This window comes from Eretmochelys imbricata, chromosome 2, assembly GCF_965152235.1.
Source record: "Eretmochelys imbricata isolate rEreImb1 chromosome 2, rEreImb1.hap1, whole genome shotgun sequence".
Lineage (NCBI taxonomy): Eukaryota > Metazoa > Chordata > Testudines > Cheloniidae > Eretmochelys > Eretmochelys imbricata.
Window position 1 is genome coordinate 262,436,658 of NC_135573.1, and position 24,883 is coordinate 262,461,540.

General features: G+C 46.4%; 1 protein-coding gene across 1 annotated transcript in view; it reads left to right on the top strand.

Annotated features, from left to right (window-relative positions):
- The window catches only part of WNT9A (Wnt family member 9A), a 68,328-nt gene that overhangs the window by 24,127 nt on the left and 19,318 nt on the right, over positions 1 to 24,883 (top strand). Inside the window, exon 2 of the mRNA XM_077809534.1 lies at positions 20,907 to 21,166. Coding sequence (XP_077665660.1) covers positions 20,907 to 21,166 — 260 coding nt within the window. The remainder of the gene's footprint in view (positions 1 to 20,906; positions 21,167 to 24,883) is intronic.

The window sequence follows — 24,883 nt, forward strand, 5'->3', positions numbered from 1 at the left end:
ATTCCTTGGTGGGACTCGTCAGTACAGAAATGGGTGGGTAAACATGGTCATGTTCATACATAGCTGCCTGGGTGGGTGACTGTGTTTTTGTTGGTTGTGTTCAAAGCTTCTGAAGCTCTTCAGTTACTATAAACAATAGTACCACAAATGTTCATTTTGCAGCATTGTTGTAGCTGTGTTGTCTCTGGTATGCTGGGACCAAGGTGGGTGAGGTAATATCTCTTTCTTTGACCAAGAAGTTGGTCCAGTGACAAGCTTTTGAGCACCACAGCACTCGAGGCTTCTAATCTGTCCCATATGGTTAGATTTACATGGATCTCCTACCTACAGGCCACCACAACAGGTGGAAACCCAGGGGCAAAGACTGATGCTCCTTGCAAGCAACAGACTGATGCTTGGCCTTTCATTCCCAGCTCCCAAGTTGTCCAGTCTTAGCAACCAGCTCCCAGGTAGGCACCTCCAGCCTGCTGCTCCTGTGCAGTCAGCTTCAGTTCCCTCCTGAGCCAAGCCCTCCTACAATACTCAAGAGCTTATGAAGGGAGAGGCAGCCATTTCAATTGATACTCCTTGCATAGCAGGGAGAAAACTGAACCATTTGTGTCTGGAGATGGCCCTGCCAGAGCTGAAGCAGAGCAGTGGAGCAATATGGGGACATCTTAAGCAGCAGTGTCTACCGTGCAAGACAGGAGTGAAGGTGTACAGAACCTTGTGGCTGTCTCCTTAATTTATGGCATGGGGTTCACTGCTTAAGCACATGCAAGCTGACATCTGCCTGCTCCCACTAGAGATGGTGAAAGGCTGTCTTCTTGTAAGCAGGGGAAGTGTCCCGCTATTGTGGGGAACTTTCCTGGCTTCTGCACTACACCAGTGAAATGGGCTAGCAAAAGGATCTGAGGACTCCCCTTCCACTCTCCTGTCTGGCAGAGTCCTCATAACCCCAACAAGGCTGGGCCCAGGATTCCTGGGGGGCTTGACCCTCAACCCTGCCGTGGTCACCTAGGACAGGGGCTAGGGTGTCCCCGCTCCAGGGTACTCTCTCTGCACTGGGCCCTTCTCTGACCCACTGACCATTACATGCAAGTTAAAGCAAATGCAAGTTATTTAATCAACAATTAATTTTAAAAAGAATAAGGAATAATGAGATAGGTTAAAGGAAACCCATCACACTGCTCTGTGGCAGGGAAAATCACAAACAGTGTCTCTGGAAAATCCAGGCAGTTCAGTCTGTTTCTTGTAAGTCCCAGGTCTTCTGCTCAGGCCCTGGCTGTGCTGCAGGGATGCCGTGGGTTGGACACTTGCTCTGGTGGTGGCCACACACTCTCAGGCTCCAAGTGGTAGGACTCTTCTTCCCAGTGTCACCCTTGCCCTGTCAGGGTTACGATCCAAGCCTGGCCTGCAGAGCCCTTGGCTGAGGCATCTCCCTGTGCTGGGCCCACTGCCCAGGGTCCCCCCTCACTCTCCCCAGCTGCTCACTGCACCCGGCTCCAGACTGCTCCAGCCCCAGCTGCACCACTCGGTCTCTGCACGGCTGCTGCTCTGCCTCCAGCTCCCTGGGCTGCTTCTTTGGCCCCTCTGGCTCTGGTTGATGCAGCTCTGCTCCCAGGACAGGTCTGCTCTGCAGGCTGCTTCTGTGACTCTGCTCCCAGCACTGACCTGCTTCCTGCGCTGCTTTCCTGGCCCCTCTGGCTCTGGTTGCTACAGCTCTGCTCCCAGGGCAAGTCTGCTCTCTCTGGGCTGTGCCTCTGGCTTTGGGGCTGCAGCTCTGCTCCCAGGACAGGGTCTGCTCTCACTGGATCTGGCACAGCTCTGCTCCCCAGCTCAGCTTGCACCCCTGCTTTCTCCTTAGCTCAGCTCCACTCTGTCTGACCCAGGCAAATCCAGCTCACACAAAGGACAGGACCTCCCTGGCCTCCTGACTCTCTGATTAGCCTGCTTGCCCGGTCATTCAGGCTGACCTGGAGCACTGGCCTCTCCCCATTGTTCCTGGGGGCTGTCCGTCTCAGGGTCCTGATTTCCCATCAACCCTTCCCTCTTTTTTAGTACTGGGAGCTAGCAACTAAAACACCCCCACTGAATGTTAGTAAGGGGGGAAACAGTCCCCTTACATTCTGCAGGTTGACACACTCCAGTAGCTGCTAGCTAGCAAGCTGTGGTCTCTGCATTACCATGCAACAGCACATGTATTACATGGCGGGAGGTGCATCCCTGTCTGAACACTGTGCTAAAGCCAATGAGGTGGTGAAACTGAAGTTGGCACAAGAGCACTGGGAGAGAGGAGTTGCTTTCTGGGCTCCAGGCACCTCACATGGATCATGGTTACAAAGGACCAGAACATCTGCTGTTTGATAGTTCCCGTGCTGTTCTTAGCACCGCAGCCTGGGCTCTAGTCCGAGACTTGGTGCTGTGGGTTTTCTATTGCAATATAATGTACCCTCAGTGTCTTGGGATCCTTCCTTACAAAAGGGTGGGATCCCTTTAGAGCAGGGACTTTCTTGGTTCTTTATCTAACAGAACAGGCCCGCCAGTCCTGATTGCACTAGAAGTAAAACCTTGTAGCTAGGAATTTGTGTGCTCAAACTTCACTCTAAGCTAACACAAATTTTTAAGAACTCTATTTCCTGTCTTCCTGACACTACTGCTGGAGGCAGTGGCTGACTCCTGCAACCCCTTGGGATATGCATGCACAGAAATGGTCCGTGATCTTGAGGTTACCTCCTGAGTGTAGCTGGACTAAGACTCTATTTCTCCCCCCTCCCCCTAACTCCAGAGACATCTAGTGGGTAGCCACGTGCCAGTCATCACTCTTCCTGACCCCCCCCAGCACCTCCTTTCCACCTTTAGCACCTGTCACCAACCCAGCTCCATAGGGACTGCTGTGAAATAGCTTGACTATGGTATGTGGGGTGAGGTGGAGGAAACAAAGTGGAATAGAATCTTTGTTGGGTTGGAGTGTTAGGTTTACAAGCACTGGACTAATGGAGTGATTCACCTAGCATCTATGTAGATAGCAGTCTGGATTCCTTTCTGTACACTATACTTGCAGTGAGGGTGAAGGGGGAGAGACACACTTGTACTTTGAGATGAAGCTGCAATCTGACTGGGAATACTAACTAAACTGTGGCTCCTCTTACTTCATAGGGTATGTCCTGTTGTCCCACTACTGACCTCAACTCCAGCTGCAAAATGACCTGCTTTTTGCAAGAAAGGAGCAGGCTGGAATCCATAGAGTTCAGGTGGGGACTACTTAATGATGTGCAGATGGCTTAGTGAGTGAGAGGAAAGCCTGACCCCATTCAGGTCCTTTCATCCCAGGCTCTTGACCTCTCCCACCTTAGGAGACGTGGTGAGGGGGGACAACCTGTAAATGGTTTGGTTTGCTCTCCAGAGGATGTGACCCTCCTCCTTTGTCATGCACTGGAATAAGACAACACTGAAGAATAACAAGATATTGAGATCTACCACTACCAAGCCTTCTGAAGACAAGCTTACGGCAGCAACAGCCTTCCTCCAGAAAGGCTTCTGGAGTGGGACTTTCAGATTCTGCAACTTAAATGGATAATAGCAAGACCACTGAACATGAAACCTTCTACCTTTTTAGGGCTTGTCTCAACTTGAAGTACTGCAGCTGTATCAATGTAGTACTTCAGTGTGGACCTTCACTATGCCAATCGGAGGGGTTTTTCCACTGCTGTGGAAAATCCACTGCCCCTGAGAGATAGTGGCTAGGTTGACAGAGGGATCCTTCCATCAGCCTAGCTCTGTTTACACCAGGGGTTTGGTTTGCTTAACTACACCTCTCAAGGGTGTGGATATTTCCACACCCCTGAGTGATGCAGATTGGTCAATCTGACTCTTGAGTGAAGACCAGGCCTTAAAGTGTCACCCTACCTTCAGTTTCAATAACGCAACTTATTTTCTACTATTTACCTCTTTCTGGAGGCTTACTTAAGCGAAGGTCCTGTAACAGTTCTTTGATGTCCATTCAGAACAGTGGAATTAATTGGCAACCACTGTGTAAATCCTACTGGTTTTTTGGCTTACAAACATGCAGGCTGCAGATTAGTGTATTTCCTGGTTGCAGAGGGCCCTTTCATAGCTGTTTGAATTCTCAGTGGGACATACCAAGCTAGACTGACATCAGGAATTATAAGAATTTGTCCTCAATAGAGTCCACCTTTCTCCCACCCACTAAAAAAGTTGGGACATATAGAATTAAAGAAGAAACATTTGACAGTTTATTTTAAGGCTCCTGAGGTCCCTTCCAACCCTGATATTCTATGATTCTAACTCCTGAATAACTTGATAAAGTAGGACCTCCCACCCCTGCCCTCCTAGGAAAACCTTGGAAGTAGGTTAATGTGCACCACAAACTCTGGCTTTCCCAATTATCATGCAATGAAAACTTTTTAAAACTCTACTTAGCTTCAGCAGGGACCTCCTAATGATCTGTGTGAATGGCAGAGCTGAACAGAGAAATTTTCAGGTGAGAATTTTTCCCATATTGGGACAAAATTGTGACCCTGAGCTTTTTGGAGGAAAAAGGCTGCAGGGCTGGGTCTCCATCTCCCACTGGTCAGTCGCTTGCCCAGGATGAGAGACGCCCAGGTTCGAGTCTCTGCTCTGAATCTGGCAGAGCAGGGGCTCGGACCTGGGTGTCTCTCATCCCAAGTGAATTCCCTAACTCCTAAAATTTGTTTTATTTCCAAATAGCTGAGTTACTTCTGGTCAGCAGGTATTTTCTGCTCTTCACATGTATCCAATTAAAATGAAAAGGAGTACTTGTGGCATCTTAGAGACTAGCAGATTTATTTGGAATGCATCCAATGAAGTGAGCTGTAGGTCACAAAAGCTTATGCTCAAATTTGTTAGTCTGTATTTGCAAAAAGAAAAGGAGGACTTGTGGCACCTTACAGACTAACACGGCTGCTACTCTGACACCAATTAAAATGGTTTCTCCCAGGGTGGGAAGGTGCCCCCCATGCATGCACACCTATTTTATTGTACAATTAGATGAAAGTGTTGCTCTTGATGCTTCATATAAAGGCAAAAAGTGCTGGCACCTTCCTCCTGAAGTATCTGGTGGAGGCCAGCATAGAAGACCTTTACCCAGTAAGAGTAGCAAAGTAGCTTGATGGTCCACAAGGCAGTTTATTTGCAGGCTGCAAGATGACCTCACCATGGTCTTTAGTCCAATGCTTATCTTATGTCTAAATGGTCGTGTCCATACCCTATTGCAAGTTTCCTGGTATAGTGTCTCCTTTGACTGGGGTAGTCAATAGGCAGACAGTGAGCCAAATCCTGACTGCCAGATGCTTTTGAACAGACCCCAAAATATTTGTATTTATTTTGAATTGGTTTTTCTCTGGAGTCTGGACCTTCACTATTCCTTGACAAAGAAATTTGGAACTCGAAGGAAAAAATTGACTGCCCCTGCCTTAGCCACTGAGTAGAAGTTTGCTTTGTACATAACCCTCTGCATTAGATATTGTGTTATAGGAAACCCTGAGTGTTTACACACAACTCAGCTGAACCACATGCAAGACTTTTTTTTCTTTTTCTGGTTTTGTGGTGTAGCTCTTCTATAATTTGCACATACTTCAGGTTGAACTTTATTTTTAAGCTGTACCCTCCAGTTTTATCATTTTGAAATACTCTGGAAATGTAGTCACTTTATTTAGTTGGAATTTCCCTCCAACTTAAAGAAACTTTCAACTTGGCTAATGTTCTTGCTTAACTCAGAAGAAGCTATAATAGATGGCTCCTTTCATCTCTAGAGTTAGGTGTCCTGATTCTCCTTTATTAAACCCATGTTAGTTCAGTGAAGTTGCTCCCACTTCTCCTCCATGCAAGTGAGAACAGAATTGCTGATTCATTGTTGAAGGTGGCAACACTAAATAAACTTGGATATCCTTCACCTGAAAAATTGTAGTGGGGAGGGAAATCACAATTCTAAGGGGTTATCTTTTTTTGTTTTGTGCTTAAATTAACTGATGGTGGGGGAATAGATTTGTATAGACTTGCCATTCATTCAGGAGATGCATGAATGGTAATCCAATAGCAGTAAGCTTCTGCTGTGGTGGTCCCTGGAAAACCAACATCACTGGCAGATAGCAAATGGGCAAAGTGCTTGGTTGAGGTGCTGCTGTGCTTGATCTGTGATTGCAAGGGTGGGTTACACGTACAGTGCTTTGAGGTGGTAAGACTTGCAGCTTAACTCTCTCTAGCTTGGGGAGCAGGGTAAAGAATGTTGGAGGACTTCTTAGCCTCTGTGTAAGAGGCACCTGATGAGTTATCTTCCTTGGAAGACCCAAGCAATTCCAAGAACTACTTCAGAAAGGAGAAACAAAGATGGCGCTGATTCACTGAACTCCAGTTGGACTGGAAAGTATATATCCATCACTAGTCACCTTCGGTCTTAGAGTCAGAGGAGAGGCTCTTTGTGCTAAAAGAGCATTGTAATGAAACTTCACTGTGGAGCATCAACTTCTTGAATTAAATAGGTGCACTATTTCCTAGCAGTTTGTCTTAAGACAATGAAGCTTCCACCACTTCCTTGGCCTTTGTATAAACTCTCAGTATCCTCCGCCTGGATTTTGTTTAGCTAAAATTTGTCCAGTTTCTAAATTTCTCCCTCCATCTGTATTTACATGCTTGCTCTGCCATTATGCTAGCAACACCCTCCTAACTCATCAGTTAGCCAGCTGTACATATAGTTCAGCCTTCCCTGCAGATCTCCAGCCCCTTGACCTCTTTCCTCTGAATACTCTAGTGTGTCTGTTTTTTTGTTCTGGTGATGAACTGAATGTTATGTTCCAGGTCTTGTCATCCTAGTCCATGCAGGAGGATAGATTTGTTTTTAGGAGGGGGATTGTTTCACTGCTTTCAATTTGTTATGGCTTCTAACTTACTGGCATTACAGCTTTCCAGGTTTTTCCCTTTTTTTTTTTTTTTTTTGCATTTATGTCCCTAGATGCACAGTAGAATTTAATCTGAATTCCTGCCACTGTCTCCAGCCTTCCCAGATTCCTTGTCATTTGTCCCTTACTAGTTTAGGGAAGGGGTGAGGGAATTCTACCTTCCACACAACTGAAAGGAGGGGGAATGTTGGTAGCTGTCCAACAGCACACAGCAGCGACCAGTTCCGAAGACCAGTGAAATGCCATATCCGATGGCAGTAGCTGACTGGACTACTGTAGCTGCACAGAGTATCTGTTGTAGAGCTGGGTATTGGAGAAATGGCATCCACTGTAACCCACCCAAATCCAGTTTAGTTCCTTGTCTCCCTCTGGCAGTAGAGCGACAAGCTTATGTTTGCTACCATCTCTTGAGCTGTAGAACCATTTGCTGGAGCAGTTGAAGTTCATGCTTTTATATCCATGGTCCCCAGTTAGTCTCTACAAACCTCTTATGGGCAATGATACCCTGGTCAGGCTCAGGAAGGAGGCGAGAGTTCTCATTTTATGCAGAAGATGAGATTAACTAGCTCAGGAGGTCTCGTCTTGGCTTGTTGACAATGGGCCAAATGCTAACCTTTTGTAAGTGTGTACACCTCCAATGACTTCACTGGGAGTTGCACACCTGTACTGAGGTTCAGAATCTGACACCAGGTGTATAAATCCCTCTCCTTCCTTTGACATGGCCACTCCTTGAAATCCTAGTAGCTTTTTGACCCACCTTCTAAATGGGGGGTGAGTGGGGCTGGGGGAAGTGTTCTAAAGCTGTACTGTTTTTAAGAATGTTCTAGGTTTGTTTCCCCAGGGCTTATAACTAAAAACAGAAGCCCTTCATGGGACTAGGGGCACTTCTCAAGAAAGCTATTGGACTGGACACATATATATTTTAAAAGGCAGTTTCTGAAAAGTGTCTGTAGAAATGGAGTTGTGTGGTTTCATGTTTGCTGGGTCTCCTGGATTTCTAAATCAAAATTCTATAGGCAATATGTGCCAAGTGTTTTTGGTTTTTTTGATCTTTCAATGATAATAGTGTGACCTGTGGGCCCAAGATGTGTCTGCACAGGTGTCCTGGAAGGCATGACTTTTAAGGCAGTGAGGTAACATGGATGTAGCCAGAGGCCTAGTTTGGCCTGCTGAGCACCTCTAGATGGAGGTGTGATGGCAGGGACCCAACTTGGTGCATTTATGGGGCTGGCAACTGCAGGGGCAGAGTCTTGCAAAGTGACGACAGAAATATGGACTCCCACAATCCAAGTTGCTGGCTTTTTTTTTTCTTGGAGGGGGAAGCTGGTTTCTTTAGGGTAGAACCTCTCTGTAAGATTAAGTGGCAGAAGAACCATATTGTAAACTGGTTCCAGACCACTATAAAGAACAATCCTGTGTTGGAGTAGATCATGGGTAACATTGTGATAGGGCTTTCTCATCTGCAGTCTCACCCCTTCCAGTTGACACATAGCCCATTCAATTCATAATCTTGATGTAACAAAACCACCTTGTGGCCTCTGTATTTGGGTTGATCTAATTTGGGATGGCAACCATTCCTGAATCAACAGCTTTGGGCTATTTTAGGTGGTGAAAATCTGCCATTGGCACCACTGAAGGAATTTACCAGTAGCCAGCTAATTGTGTAAATGTCCACTTGTTAAGATCTTCTTAAAGTTTTTCCCTAATCTGATTGGAATTTGTTATGTTTAATACTCGGTTGATTCTGTTTTTGGGGGTGGAGGTTTAACTTAATACATTGGATACATAATCAATACAGGAAGGAAATGCTTCTCTTAATACACCAGTCTGTGTGATTTTTGGAGAATAGATCTTTTTTATTTTGACCACTCTGTGTAAAGTACTGTGCAATTGTTAAGAGTGGAGAGACTCATCAGCATCAATTTGTTCATTCCACTCTCAGGCCTCAATTGAAACTGGGGCTCTTTGTACAAACATGCCAAGTAGGCCACAGCCCCTGCCCCCAAAGAGGTCTCTGAGACCAAAGGTAGGAAAGGGAGTGTTTTCCCTATTTTACACATGGTGGTGTCTGGGAATGATGCACAGCAGCTCCCATTGAAGTCCATGACCAGCCCAGCTGCAATCACTCACCACCTCTTGAAAATCCTACTCTAGGTGACATGTCCAAGGTTGCACAGGAAATATCAACACTTCAACCACATTCCTTACTTTCACTCTTCTCCTCAGGTAAGAAGGGCAGGAGCAGTTTCTTGTGGTGACAGGCAGGGGTCTGGAGGACTCCCCTGTTTTCTACTAAGGCTTACCATGGACTTGGTCGAGGGGCCTCAGCAAATTTTCACCTCCCTTTGCCTTCTAGGCATGGAACTCGGTCAAGTCAGTGGAGCTACTGGCATGCGTGAAGCTGGGCATGTACTCAAGCACCTTGGCTGAATCAGGGTCTTGGTGTTGCCTTGCATCCATCTGTTTTGGCTGTGCAAGACTCAACATAAGCTGAGGTCTGGATCCGATTTGGTCTCCCTCTAGTTGTGTGTACTCATGGGATCATGGCAATCCATGTTTCTCTAGCTCAATCAGTAGATCTATACGAACATCACTGCCCTTCTACACAGGTGATGATCCCTGCTAAAGCTGCACATGTGCTTCTTTCTAAGCTGTTCAGTTCCATCACACTCTTGGGGGGGCGGGGGAGGCAGGATGTCACTGTCCTACGTTTTGCTGCTATTTAGGATTGGGAGCAGTAGCTAGGATTCCCTCTGAGGAGCTGCTGAACTCCACATCCATCACTTGGAAGGAAGACTGCATGCAACACAAAGCAAACTTGCTTTCCTCCTTCCTCCCACAAGGTATCAACACCAAAAGTTAAACCACAGGGCAGTTCAAGAGCCACTTATCCATTGCTCTTCTCCCTGGCTCATATTGACTCCCCGGCTACTTCTCCAGAAGGCTGCCAATGGATTTGTATATCTGTTATTACACCACCCTCATGACCAGAGGAGGTGAGCACCTTCCAGTAGCAGATTAAGAACTGTGGTGAATATCTTATCGCATTGTTTGCAGTGTGGCTGTGGCTGTGTTGGTCCCAGGATGCTCGATAGACAAGGTGGGTGAGAATTTTTTTCCTTATTGGACCAACTTCTGTTGGTGAAAGACATGCTTTTGATGGAGCCCTTCAGCTCTGTGTAGCTCAGAAGCATGTCTTTAACCAATAGAAGTTGTCCAATAAAAGAGATCACATCACCCACCTTCTCTCTAGTCTATCGGAGTTCATATTTTCTCTCCTTATCTTCCTATGGGGAGGGGGGTGTGTGCACTGAAGTGGTACCTTGATAGGGTTTTCAGTGTAATGCCACACTCTTTGTTAGAGCTTGGAGCCAAAAGTGGGGAGGGCTGCAGTGGTCCTTAGTTCCTGAGTGAGTTCATTCCACAATCCAGGACTGGTCCCAAGAAGGCTCTGCCTCCTGCACAGATACTTAACCTAACGAGGGAATCTCTTAGAGCAGTGGGCCAGGTCTTCAGTTGGTATAAATTTGTAGCTCCATTGACTAGCTGGGCTTTGCTTACACAGCGCTTGCCCAGAAACAGTAGGGTGCATATCACTTGTTAATTACAATTGTTAATAATAAGAAAAGGAGTACTTGTAGCACCTTAGAGACTAAATGAATTGGTTAGTCTCTAAGGTGCCACAAGTACTCCTTTTTCTTTTTGCGAATACAGACTAACACGGCTGTTACTCTGAAAATTGTTAGTAATAACACTTCCACTGATTCGCTTCAAAAGCATGTAAATACTCCTTCAAGGGAGACTGGGGTATCTTAATTGCCTCCTCTCCTAACTCACTAAGGACAGAACCAGCCACTGCCCTTCTTGGGTTCAGTAAGAAAAGCCTGTACCATCCCAGAGGCATAATCCCCATTCATGCATCCTGGTTTCTCCAGTGCCCCATAGGTTTGTTTTTTCACCTGTTCAATTTTTAAACCTGCCTCCAGGATAGTATGACACTAAAGCCAGTGGCTGAGTGAAATAGCTATCGCTGCTGTGCGGCAGAGGAATTGCAGAGCTGTAAACTGCTCCCGAAATAGAGCAGATGATGTGTCAAACTGCCCAACCATCCAAATGCTCTACGATCTGATCGCTGTGGACGGTAAAATGGGGACGGGTGGACTGTTTGGAGGAGCTGGGATGGAAACTCATGCACCTTCTGCTCAGCTGTGCACAGCTCAAGGCTAAAGCCTCTTCTGACGGTTCCCAAATGTTTGGGTGAACCCTGCTGAATCTTATCTGCACCTGTGGCACACAAGTGCCGAATACAAGGAGAGAGGCTGTTCCAGAAATATTTCTGCCCCCCCCCCCAAAACCAGGGGTACTATCTTAGAAAGCTCCTATATCTAACTTTGCTTTTGTGGAAGGCTCAAATAAGCATAGAGAGCCAAAGCTTGAGACTTCCATTAAACCCTTATCGTATTTAAACTATTGTGCTCTAAACACGCTACTTAATATCTCTGGGCCATTAGGGAAACTGTTGCCTTTTGCCAGAAGGAGTCTTCCTTCTGTAAATCTTTGTTGGCTGAGCCAGGGCTAGAAAAAACTCTGCATTTGAACGAAAGCAGGATTTCTAGGACATGCAGGATTGGGGGAGCGTGGAAAGGGAGAGGCCAGTGCTTTGCATGACGTCCATCATGGAGCTGTTTAAATTTGGGAGGCAAGGCTTAACAAAAGGCTGGCTGAGGTGTTAGGGAGACAAATGAGTGATTCATTACAAAGTCAGATGTGTTTTTTGGCACTGGAGCGGACAGACGAGACTGACATTAACACATGGCATGCTGCGAGGATTATTGGCGCTGTGCCACAAATGCCCATGTCCTGAAGAATTGAGGGCTAGCTTGACTCCTAGAAAGAACAGGAGGACTTGTGGCACCTTAGAGACTGACAAATTTATTTGAGCAGAAGCTTTCATGGGCTACAGCTCACTTCATTGGATGGAACATATAGTAAGAATAAACTTTTGTAGTGATAATCAAGATGGCCCATTTAGACAGTTGAAAAGAAGGTGTGAGGATACTTAGGGAAATATAGTCAATATGTGTAATGACCCAGCCACTCCCAGTCTCTATTCAAACCCAAGTTAATGGTATCTAGTTTGCATATTAATTCAAAAGCTCAGCAGTTTCTCTTTGGAGTCTGTTTTTGAAGCTTTTCCGTTGCAAAATTGCCACCCTTAAATCTTTTACTGAGTGGCCAGAGAGTTTGAAGTGTTCTCCTACCGGTTTTTGAATGTTATGATTTGTGTCCATTTATTCTTTTGCATAGAGATCTTTTGGAAAGAGCAGAACTGTCACCATTCTAGTACCTAAATCCAGTGGATTGTGTAATCCAAGTAGAAGTGACTCCCCTATAAATTTATGTCCTAATAGCAGCAGGGTCCTAATACCCAAAAACCCTTTTGGATGTGCTCTAATATTGCTTATTAACAGGAGGGCCACGTGAAAATAACCATAGGCAACACCTAGCACCTTGGTAGGTGACTAAAGTGGGGACAACTCATTTATAGATGGGCCAGAGATGCCGGGTGCAGACCTGGATAGGGTGGGGGTTGGATTTTGATGCCTCTCTAAAGGACCTTATACCCTTGCTCATGTCCTTTGTACCTGCTGTGTCCTTTGTAGCCACTTTGGAGAATTGGAATTTTGAGTGCCTTTTATTTTACACATGAAACTACTAGCTCACGAAAGCTCATGCTCAAATAAATTGGTTAGTCTCTAAGGTGCCACAAGGACTCCTTTTCTTTTTACTAAGCATGGAAAGCTCTTGGGCTAAAATCTCTAGTGCACTATATTGATGTAATTCTGTTTATGTCAATGGAGCAGCACTGGCTTATGCCAACAGATAACATAGCCCATGGCTGTACGCTGTTGCTGTAATGACTACCCATTCTTGTGACCAGAGATCTTACTCACAACCGTCACATCAGCCTTGCCTTCTCTTGCTGACTCAAAGGTGGGAGGAGGGGATGTCTATTACTTGAACTGTCGAACTTGTAGCTGTCTCTTAGCTGCTGTTTTCAGCAAACCAAGTAGGGGGTGGGAGATGTCCTAGCTTCTGCTGCAGCTAATTCTGGAGCCTCTGTCCCAAACAGTGGGGCACTGAAGGGGTTAAACTCCCCCTCCCTCAGCCTATTGCTTCTCCTTCCACTACTTTCTTCTTATGCCTCCCTGTACCAACACTCCACAGCTACGCTTTGCCTGCGATCTAGTGGGATCCATGCCAGAAGGAATAACCTTAAGCCAAAAAAAGTATCACTAGAATAATTAACAGTTCTGGGTTGCTAAGAATTCTCCAGGAGGGTGGAGAGGGGGTTGTCCATGGAGCTGGCCAACCAATGCGGATGAGGGAAAAGACTGAGGCGAGAATATAACTCCTGGCACAAACTGCGGAGGGTGAAGCTAATGCTGTCTTAAATTTGTGAGTGAAAGCTCCCTGGCCCACGCATTCCACTGGCACCAGAGTTCACCAGCAGGTTTTAAGTTGAGTAAAAATCCTCCATAAATCTAGCTGATGGTTGTCTCATTCCTGAGAGGATGAAGGGGGGGTGGGGGGCAAAACCCTACTCGCTTACAAACAAAATGGGTTGTTCCAGGGGAATTAGGTCACTGGGAGCGCAGGGTGCCAAGCTACCCAGAAGCTCCCAAACGAGGGAGTGAATGTAATCATCGAAAAACAAAAAACTGAAGAATGCGGCAGTGGTTCCAAAGCTGACATGTGGCAGGGAACTGGTCAACCTTCTGGTATGAGCCATGCTACAAGCAAGAGAATGTTGAAAAGACCAGTTGAGCTGGAGTCTAGATGTGCACATTTCTCACGTTTCCATGCTGGTAAATCTCTGCTCTGCAACCAAAAATCCCAGCCTTAGTTAAAATAAAGGCTTGGGGTGGGGGTGGGGGAAGCAGCCCTGGAAGCTTCCAGAACAAGCCTTCTTGTGAGGAATAGAAGGCTTGGGGGCCTAGTCTACACTTAGACTTTAGATCAACACATTGCTGAGGGGTATGGCGTTTGGGTATCAGTCCACCTAACCCTTGGTGTAGACACAGCTAGGTCAATGGAATAATGCTTCCATCAACCGAGCTACTGTTGCTTGGGGAGGTGGCTTTCCTACAACAATGGGAAAACACTTTTTGTTGTCGTAAACTGTCTATGCTATGGGCTGTAGCTATGCCACTGGAGCTTCTCTCAAGTGGATGAGCCCATAGCCTTGTGATTAAGGTCAAGTACTGGAACTAGCTGACCTGGGTTTGGTTCCTTGCTCTGCTGTTGAGTATCTGCATACATGGGCTTGTATCTTCCCCTTCTGTAAAAGGGTGGTACTGCCCTACCTGAAAGTAGTGCTGTCAGGCTTAACTTATTATTTGTAAAGCTCTTTTGAGGGCTATGGAAGCTTAAAATGTTTACTTCTGGTTGGCAGGAGGCAAAAATAGCCTTGCTGTATGGTATTTTGGTACTACGGGTCCTATACAGGAATGCACCGTAATGAGAACTCTTCCAACTGTCTTCACCATCTCACTGGAGCCAAGTCACGAATTCCCAAAGTTCAAAGCAAAAGTTCAGCATTATCAGCTCATGCTGTGAAGCATCTACACTTCAGGGGCAAAATTAACCCACCATCATATGCCATCCATGCCCTTCAGGAGAGGGCAAAGACTGAGGGAATCACATGGAAGTGGACAGGCCAGCAGGGGAGAGGTGAATTTGACAGGCCTTGATGTAAAGATGGCTGAGGGCACACAAAAGGATAACCTGATGGGAAGTAAAAGGAGAAGAGGAGGGCAAGGATGGGGCCCTATGGGCCCCTCATGGAGAAGGCAGGAAGGAGGACCCTCTGAACAAAAGAGCACTGAGGAAGATAACTAAGGGAAAATGAAGTGGCAAAAACCAGCCCCCAGAGGGGATGATGGTCATCGGTGTCAGAGGGGGGCCGCTGACATTGAGGATGGAGTTGGCCCAGAGACTTATCTATCCTGAATTTGACTCTGAATTCGGTATCTTACTGGCTAAACGCTGTATATTGCTAGCACGTGACACGCATGTTCCATGATGTGCGTGCAGCTGCCTGTTAGTTTCCAGATAGAGTAGATTGTGTTAGGTGTTTCCGAGGTCCAAACCAAAGTGGTGTGGGATCTGTCTACCTGCAATGCCCCCTTCTGTGGTGGTGTGACACAGGGAGGAATCAATAGGGGCTTTCCACCTAGCTCTCCCTTAATTTATAACTGAGGGAGCTGCTGACAGGATGTTCTTGAGGGGCAAGGTGCTTGACTTGCACTGAGACACCCAGAAGGCCAACAAATCTGGGCTGAGGTTTGGAGGGAATCTTATTGTGGCATGGGGGTAAATGGTGGGTGGGTTTTTTTTTTGTGGTAGCCAAAGTGTGTGTGTGGGGGGGATTTCAGTTTTGTGCTGAAGTTCAGAGAATGGTGGAAGTTTGCTACTTTTTTTTTTTATGGTGATGGACTTCTTGATGGCTTTTTGGATCAAGTTGGATTGCGCATTGAAAGTCTGGTATAAGCATCTCCTGTTCTGTAAGTTGGAATCTATTGAACATACTAGTTGGATGGCTACTTTGGGAAACCTGAAATAACTTAAGGGAGGTTCCCCATGACTTGTATTGGTAAAATCAAAAATCTCTTCAGTTTACCTCTCAGGTCTACAACAGAGCTATATGCTGTATTCCTCTTACAGACAACTAAATAGCTAGTTACAATTCACTGGTGTAGTATTTTCTGTAAGCACTGGACTAGTGAAAACAACTGTGGTGAATGCTTCATGAATTACTGGCCTTCAAAGACTAGGCCGGGCATCAAACAGATGTCCAGATTAATCTCCATTGAAGTCCATGTAATTGTCCCAGAGAGAAATTGGACCCATTAAACTAAAGTAGTGTTTCTACTTTGTAGAAGGGGGTATGATGTGGGCCCAAGTTAGGAAAGCTATGGGGAGGAGGGGAAAATCCCAATTTGGAATTGCTGGAAAGCTGGAAGGAAAAGACATCAGATCTGTTCCACATGGTCCAGTCTGAACTAGTGTCTGGCTTCCTTCACTTGAGTCACTGGGCTATATTGTGTGCTCTGCAGAGTCATTGGGCTGTGACATACACTCATACTGGATACAACAGAGTTGCCTCTCAAAGCCTTTTTGGGAGAAAGGAGAAGGTCAGAAGGAAAAGAGGGGCTGGCATAGGCAGTAGAACTGCCGGCAAAGTAGTCAAGTAAAAAGGGAAGATACCCCCCTCCCCCAGTGGGTATCGTGCAGATTTACCATGCAGAAATCCTGTGGAAGCGGAGAGTGGACTGCTGGATTTCACCAGGCCTGGCATTCCAGGCAGATATAGCCGAGCAGTTTTCTTGCAGTGATGTGGCTCTGCTTGGCTCAGACAACTCCCGATTTATGTCAAACTGGGAGTGCACTCACTGGCTTCTGCCTCTCTCGTCCCGCTTGGACTGATCACCAACAAATCCTCTTGCTAGGTAGAGAACTAAAGCTTTAGCTTAGAGCCTGTCTAAAACCAGGGCTCATTGGGGAGTAGTATCTATCTAGAAGTTCAGGCAAATCCATATTGCCACAAATACGTAGCTGTCTAGGGACTTTGCCACTGTCCGTGTGAGGCACGCTATGGTAAGCTAGAAGTTTCAAGATCCAGCCCTGCACGCATGCTCTCTCTCTGAATATTAGAGCATGGATCACTGCAATTTGATATTAGAGGGGAAACCTTTTAGCATTGTAGGGCTGGGCACACCTGAGCATCCAGGGTAGTACCACTTGCCAACAGTTTATTGCAATATTGAAAGTAGATACAATGCCAGTGTCTCTTTAAAAAGAGATGAGACTAACTTTAATGATTCCCAACTAAGCACTGCATTTTGCAGTAAGATGCAGACTGAATGGTGACACATGACTAATATAAATCCACGGTCACTATTAGAAACTGTTCCCACTAACAATAACCACCTCCTGGGGGAGGAGCTGGGATTGTTCCGGGAACACCTCTACCGTCAAATGCATCCTAGACTTTTTGCTGAAATTATCTGTAGTGTCCAGAGGCCACATCCAAGATCAGGGCCCCATTGTGCCAGGTGCTGGGGAGAGAGAGAGATGCATAGTAAGAGTCTTGTCTAAAAAGACTACAAGACCGGCAAAGGGTGGGATGGGGCACAGTAGGGTGAAGTGTCTTGCTCAGTGTCACAGCAGGCAGTGGGGAATAGAACCCAGGTCTCTGACTTCCGGTCCAGTGCCTGACCCGCTAGCCCACTCTCCCTCTTAAGGGCCAAAAGTAATTTTTCTTAGAGCCACCTGATTGATAAACAAGCAGTTGGGCTCAGTCCAGGACTTAGTGGAAGGGCATTTCCCCCTCAAGTCAAAATAACACCATCGCATGTAGCCTCCTAGGTGGCAGTTTAATCACCAAAGCTGAGGATTTTTTTTCCCACAGGGGGAGCATACGTGAACTTCCTTCACCCCGACAGAGCCCCGGACTCCTGGGCAGGAACAGCTCAGCCTCTGTGCAGAGCCCAGAGGGCATCTGACTTGGACACCATGGCCTCACAAGACCTCACTCAGCCTAGGTTGCGTAAAAGGACTTGATGGATTATAAGGGTTCCATGCCGTGGCAGCCCTAAGCTAGCATTTCAGGCACCGGCATTGACATTCCCTGGCGCGGGGGGGGGGGGGGGGGGGGGTGTTGGTGGCACTTTTGAAAATGCCACCTCAGCCCTTGGAACGGTCACAGTAAAGTCCTGATACTGCTAGGGTGGCACCCCCTGCTGGAATGGGCATAGATTTCATGCCACAGATGCATATTACTCTGCATCATTTGTTCCCCAGGAGTTCTTCGCCTGGAAGACGGGCTCTGTGTAACAGCTAGGAGAGGCGCACACTTCATTTTACTGTTTTTTTTGTTTTTTTTTTCTCCCCCCGCCGCCTCATTTCTTGGTTTGGTTTTTCTGAATGGGACGACAGGCCTTTGTTGGTCAAGTAGCAGCAACTGCTACTGACCCTGTAAACTTGCTTTGGTCACGAGACCCCTTTTTATAACTTGTTCTCTTGCTTTGGCCTCAAGCAGACCTCAACAAAAAAGCCATGAAGCTGGGTTGGGTGATAAGTGTCCATTATCATGCTCGTTGGATGGGTCTTTTCTCACTGAACTGAGCAAAACAGGGGAGTTTTTTTCTGAAGCTTCAGCGTGGTCATCACTTACATTTTAAGTCGGCGTAGCTATGGCACTCAGGAATGTGGAGAAAAATCTATACCCCCCAGAACCTTTGGCTCTGCCCAGCTAACCCCAGATGTAGACCTAGCTTCCCTTGACCTAGCTACCTTTGCTTAAGAAGGTGGAGTTACATGCTTTTTTCCAGAACTAGAGTATGCCGCAGGGTTCTAGCTACAGTGCTGCGATAGCCCCTGGAGTGTAGACCACCTTTTAAGGTCCGAAGTTACTTCTGAAGGATATGGAGGAAGTGATACCAAACCCTAGGCTGCTGAGCAAAGAGAAGGGCCGGCAAGCAGGCTGAAATCCAAAGAGTGGACTTGAATGATTTTTTTTTTTTTTTTTCCCCCCCCACTCACTAGTCAGGACTCTGAGCTAATGAGCTGTTATACTTTCATGGTAGTCAAGTTCCATCTTTGGAGATGTCATTCAGGCACCTTTCTGTAAAATTTTATTAAGGGGGTGAGCAGGAACCGGTGGCAAGGGTGGAAACCTACAAACTAGAGTTGTCCTATCACCTTGGCTATCAACCACAAGCCCCATGGTCAATCCTGGAAGCATCCTGCAAAGACTCTTTGCACAGAGCAGTTAAAACATTCAGGTTACCACTGATCCATTTAATGCTTCGATATTTTACCATTTCTCTGGCTTTCCAAACACTAATCCCAAGCAACTGCTAAAGGCCTGAACTGACTGAGGGTTTTGGAGTGTTGCTATCTCAGTACTGTCTTTAAAGCCTGAGCTTTTTGATTAGTGACTAATTTCAGGAGCCGGGGGGGGGGTGTGTGTGTTTTTTTTTTTTTCCACCCCCCCCTTTCAACTAGGCACCTTGAATGGGCCTTATTTTCAGAAGATGCTGAGCACCTGCCCTCTGAAAATCTGCTCCCTTTAAGGAGTCCATTTTGGCACTGGAAAACTGAGGCACCAAAAATCATCAGTCACTTTACAAAATCTTAGCCATATTGTCCATGTAGATGTATGTCCCCCTCATCTATTGTATCAGACTGCTGCACAATCCTGGTGGTGTACATCTTCTGGAATATTGCAGTGAGTGGTTCCAGATCAAGTAGATGAGTAAATGGAGGCTGACTTGATTTACAAAATATGCCCTCCCCCCCATATTTTTCTTTTCTCTTAGATTTGCATGTGCCTCCTAAGTTAGCTGTAGAAATGTCAAGGAACAAACCGTTCAGGCAAGTGTGCTGATGGGTACACATGGTGAATGGCCCACCGAATTTGTTGCAGCACATAAATATTGCATGTTCATGTCAAGTAGCCCTGCCTCAGTGAGGTTGGATGCCCCTTTTCCTTGGTAAGTAAAGGGCCCTGAGCATGTGTTGTATCCACATCCCATTTACAAAGAGGTTTAAAAATTACCTTTTTTGAAAACCGTCTTTGGGGAAAATGGCTAGTTTTTTGGAATACTTTCACTCAATTGTTTGTTCACTCTTTGATTTTTTTTTTTTTCACTTATCAGTGCCTCCCCCTTATTTCTTTTTGTCCCCTTTTCCTTCAGTCATTTTAAAAAAAAAAAAATCCAAATACTTCAAAAGTGGCCAAGAGGTGGGGGAGAACCTTAAACAAAATCAGCAGAACAATTTTGGAGAAACAAAATGGGTCCCTTTTTTTTTTTTTAATCCCACAGAAGAACATTGACTTCTATAAAGTGGCTTTTAATGTTTCAGTCAACTCAGCTGGGTGTGGGGGCTCAGATCAGGACTTGGAATACAAATTTGTTTGTAAAGAAATATCTTGGCATTCCAGCTATTGGCTGGGGATTGATTGCCTGCTTGGTAGGGAGAATCCCTATGTTTAACATGGAATTCCTCCTAAACATTAAAACAAAAGGATAACTTTTTAAGGTTCTAGAACCTTATTTTTAACTCAAAGTTGTCCATTTCCCCCTCCCCTTCTTCCTGCCCTGTCTTTGCTGCCCTCCCCCCATATTGGGCCCTGTTAGGGGTCTGCAAGTTCTGAAACCAACAGAGTATGCTTCAGTGAAGGTGAACGCCCAGCCCCGCACTCGCTCTGTGTGTGTCTGTGCAGGGCTGAAACGTTCCAGTAAGCTTTTTAATTCTGGCTTTAGCAATTCTTCCTTTTTGGCTGGGGGAAATGCATCTTCAGGTCCCTCAAAACCCTGTATAGTGATTCCCATTGACTGACTACACTGGCACCTGGCCGGAAGAGGGCAGAGCCAGGAGAGCTGGCTACTGTTAGAAAAACCAACAAACTGCTCATGCTTCCAGCAGATGTTCCTGCAGCTTCTTTACTCCCTGGGGCCGCTGCCAGCCTGGTCAGCGTCCAGCAGCCAGTCACTCGACACCAGGAACAGTATGCTAGCTTCTTTTGTTGCACGTTGTACAAGTCAAGGACCTTGTGCTTGAAGGGGATGGGACACCTATTTTCCCCCCCCGCCCAAGCTCCCAAATCACTTAACTTAGAGGAACAAACTTGAAAACTAAAGCCTCTTGGTGGCATAACTCACCCACCTTCAGGCCTAGGTTCAGGTTATGAGAGCAGGGGGGGTCATTGCATAGAACCCAATGACTGCAGAGCCATAATGCAGTACATGTGCTGTGTGTCTCTCTCCTTTTCATCCCCAACTCCGTGAGGCAGGGTCTCCAGCCAGTGGCTGGCACCAACTGGAGATGCTAGAATGTACTTTGAGCATGGTAGCTGTTTTTCTGACTAGTCCATTCTCTTTTGTCACTCCCCAACCTTGTGCCCCGGTCTCTTCACAGGCTGACTGGGAATGAACCTCTGACCATCCTCCCTCTGACTTCAGAAATGGAGGAAGCTGCCGTCAAGGCCCATTACAAAGTGTGCGACCGCCTGAAGCTGGAGAAGAAGCAGCGCAGGATGTGCAGGCGGGATCCAGGGGTGGCCGAGACCCTCGTGGAGGCCATCAGCATGAGCGCCCTGGAATGCCAGTACCAGTTCCGCTTCGAACGGTGGAACTGCACCCTTGAGGGGCGCTACAGAGCCAGTCTGCTGAAGAGAGGTAAGTGGGGGGGACGGGGACCAGTAGGGGATTTGCTCAGCCTTCTAGAGCAGTAGTTCTCAACCAGGGTACATAAGGTGGCTAGAAAGACTGGCTAGATTGTCAGGCTCAACGGCTAGTGATCAATGGCTCCATGTCTAGTTGGCAGCCGGTATCAAGTGGAGTGCCCCAAGGGTCAGTCCTGGGGCCTGTTTTGTTCAATATCTTCATAAATGATCTGGAGGATGGTGTGGATTGCACCCTCAGCAAGTTTGCAGATGACGCTAAACTGGGAGGAGAGGTAGATCTGCTGGAGGGTAGGAATAGGATACAGAGAGCCCTAGACAAATTAGAGGATTGGGCCAAAAGAAATCTGAGATTCAACAAGGACAAGTGCAGAGTCCTGCACTTAGGACAGAAGAATCCCATCCCACGCTACAGACTAGGGACCGAGTGGCTAAGCGGCAGTTCTGCAGAAAAGGACCTAGGGGTGACAGTGGGCAAGAAGCTGGATATGAGTCAACAGTGTGCCCTTGTTGCCAAGAAGGCCAATGGCATTTTGGGATGTATAAGTAGGGGCATTGCCAGCAGATCGAGGGATGTGATCATTCCCCTCTATTCAACATTGGTGAGACCTCATCTGGAGTAGTGTGGGGCCCAAAACTGGACACAGTACAAGGATGTGGAAAAATTGGAAGACATCCAGAAAAGGGCAACAAAAATGATTAGGGGACTGGAACGCATGACTTATGAGGAGAAGCTGAGGGAACTGGGATTGTTTAGTCTGTGGAAGAGAAGAATGAGGGAGGATTTGATAGCTGCTTTCAACTACCTGAAAGGAGGTTCCAAAGAGGATGGATCTAGACTGTTCTCAGTGGTAGATGACAGAACGAGGAGTAATGGTCTCAAGTTGCAGTGGGGGAGATTTAGGTTATCTGTTAGGAAAAGCTTTTTCACCAGGAGGGTGGAGAAACACTAGAATGCGTTACCTAGGGAGGTGGTGGAATCTCCTTCCTTAGAAGTTTTTACGGTCAGGCTTGACAAAGCCCTGGCTGGGATGATTTAGTTGGGGATTGGTCCTGCTTTGAGCAGGGGGTTGGACTAGATGACCTCCTGAGGTCCCTTCCAACCCTGATATTCTATGATTCTACATCCTAGATCTCTAGAAGACCTTTTCAAGCCACCAGGGGTACAACTCCTCCTCTAGATATGTAGCCTGTTGTAAAACTAGGCCAATAAAAAGTACTAGCAAAGTCAGTACAAACAAATTTCATAGAGACAATGACTTGTTCATACTGTTCTCTATGCCATACCCTGAAATGTAAGTACAGTAATTACATTCCAATTGATCATATGGTAAAAATGAGAAAGTTAGCAATTTTTCAGTAGTAGTTTGCTGGGACACTTTTGTAATTTTATGCCTGCTTTTGTGATCAAGTAGTTTTGAAGTGAGGTGAAACTTGTGGGTATTTAAGACAAATCGGACAGAGTTACAGCAGTCTAGAAAGGTTGAGAGCACTGTTCTCTAGAACACAGTGGACCCCCAAAGTGGGGTATGGTAACAATGGATCCAGTAGTATACTCACATACACGCCAGCTACCAATTGACTTCAGTGGAGTTTCACAGATGGACTCAATAGGCCAAATTATCTGCCCTCTGTTCTGTCTCTAAATGCAAGAGTTTTAACAGAGGGTAGAATTTGCCCCAATCCACCCCCCAGACTTTTCTTTTAAGGTAAGAAACGCTCTTAATAAACCATGAAACAGAGTGGTGCCTAAAGAGTACACCACTTTCAGACCAAAATGCTTTGAATCTTCTCCTCCTTAAAATGAAGGCATAAGCAGGATGTGCCCAGCTGCTTTATTTTGTGAAAGGGAAACAAAGCACAAATGAAGGGGCATAGAGGATATGCTGAGTCAGCTTTTGCCAGGTCCTAGTGCAAAGTAAACATTGCAAAAGCTTCATTTCATTCAGCCCTACTTGTCCCGGCCTGGAATGGCTCCAGGTCGAGGACAATATGGATGGTTAATTTACACGGTCTCTGTGAGCCGCTCTGGAGAGCAGAAGAGGGGAGTGAATATTGGTGGCGAGTCTTGTAAGTCACATAACCTTGTGTGAAGGGAGGGAACTAAGTCTCACTAATACTGCATACAAATGAAGCTAGTTGGAAGAGGCAAAAACCCATTTCCTGTTTTCCCTAGTGGAAAATAAGATGATGTTTTGGCAAAGTGCTTAGAGATTCCCTGGGTGAAAAGGGGGGGCTCTGGAAAGGCAAAAACTAACTTTAGACTCTCTCACCATCCCCTTTGAGATGGCTGAGTAATGCTATACCCCTCTTCCAGACTGAGACCCAAGAGACATTAAGGGAAAGTCATCCCATCAGTGAGAGCTGGGAATGGAACCCAGGTGTCCTGACACAAACACTTGCTCGGTGGCATGCTGTGACATTTTGAGTCAGGCATGCAACTGTACACTTGCTTGCAAAATGGCCTTGCACATACAGTGCATGTGAAGTCTCTCTGTGCAGAGGTTGTCATTTTGTTCAGGGAGTAGATGGAATCGTTCTGTGGGTCTGGCTGGTCATGGGGCATACAACATGTGTCATTCGCGTATGCACGGCACAGTACTGCCTCTGCTCTGACCATGAGACACTCCTTCCTCTCTGCACCTATCTTCAGGTAGTACAAAATTTAATCACTTGACGTGTTGGGTCTAAACTGATGGCCTGTCCTTGACTGTGTGGAACAAGGAAAGTCCTATGAAACCCTAGACTCTGAACCTGAGCTATAAGACGTTTAAAAATATCTCCGCTTGCCAGAACTACCCCTGGTTAATGGAGCTTACAGAGTACAAGCTCTTTCTTATACTGACACCTGGAGGCCACAGTCTGTTCCTTCCAGCTGAGAGCTGGCTTGATGGACAGCCATTACCACATTAAAGGTGCTTGAATTTTAGCTGCCTAAAAACATGGCTTGTCATAACAAATGACAGCCCTGCAGGTTCCAGTAGTCTGCCTGCTGCCTCGTTGTTCCATGTTTTATTTCTCTGGCATTCTCTGCCCTCCAGAGGCTGTAAATCCTGCCGATATTCTGCCTGTAGCATAATATGCTGCCCTTGGAATCTTTCACTTCTCTACAAGGGGAGTTCTTGGTTCCTGTCTCGGCACTGCAAGAGCCATTACCCTGGGGCAAAGGGGAAGGTGTTATCTAGTAATCTGCAGTTACTCAAATGTGCCAGCATGGAGATAGCCGCCCCCCCAGCTTTCTTTGAGCTACTGCACCTTTTGAAGGAGGAGAGAAACTTGCCTGTCTTCTCTGTATCTTGCATTTGGTCACCAAAAGTGCCTGATCACTGGGTTGTAACTTCCAGATAAGTGCTCCTTTTTAACGATTTTTTTAAAAAAAATCCCTTTAACTGTATGTATTATCCTCTTTGGATGCCCTTTTTGGAGACTTGCAAGTGATCTGGAAATGGCTGAAATTGGATCACTGTAGATGGCAGGCTCTCCAGACACTTGAGGTTAGAATGCCTGCATTGATTTAGAGTCTATTATCTTGTTACAAAATATCTTGGTGCAATCAAATAGTGCACTGCAGAGATGGCTCTAATTCTGGCCAGAGCCAAATGTCACATGAACTTGACTGAACTGGCTGAGCTGCCGGAGAGAGATGATACGCAGGCCGGTGGGCATTGGGAATCTAAGCCTCAAAGGATGGAGGAGGGAGAAGTGGAGAACA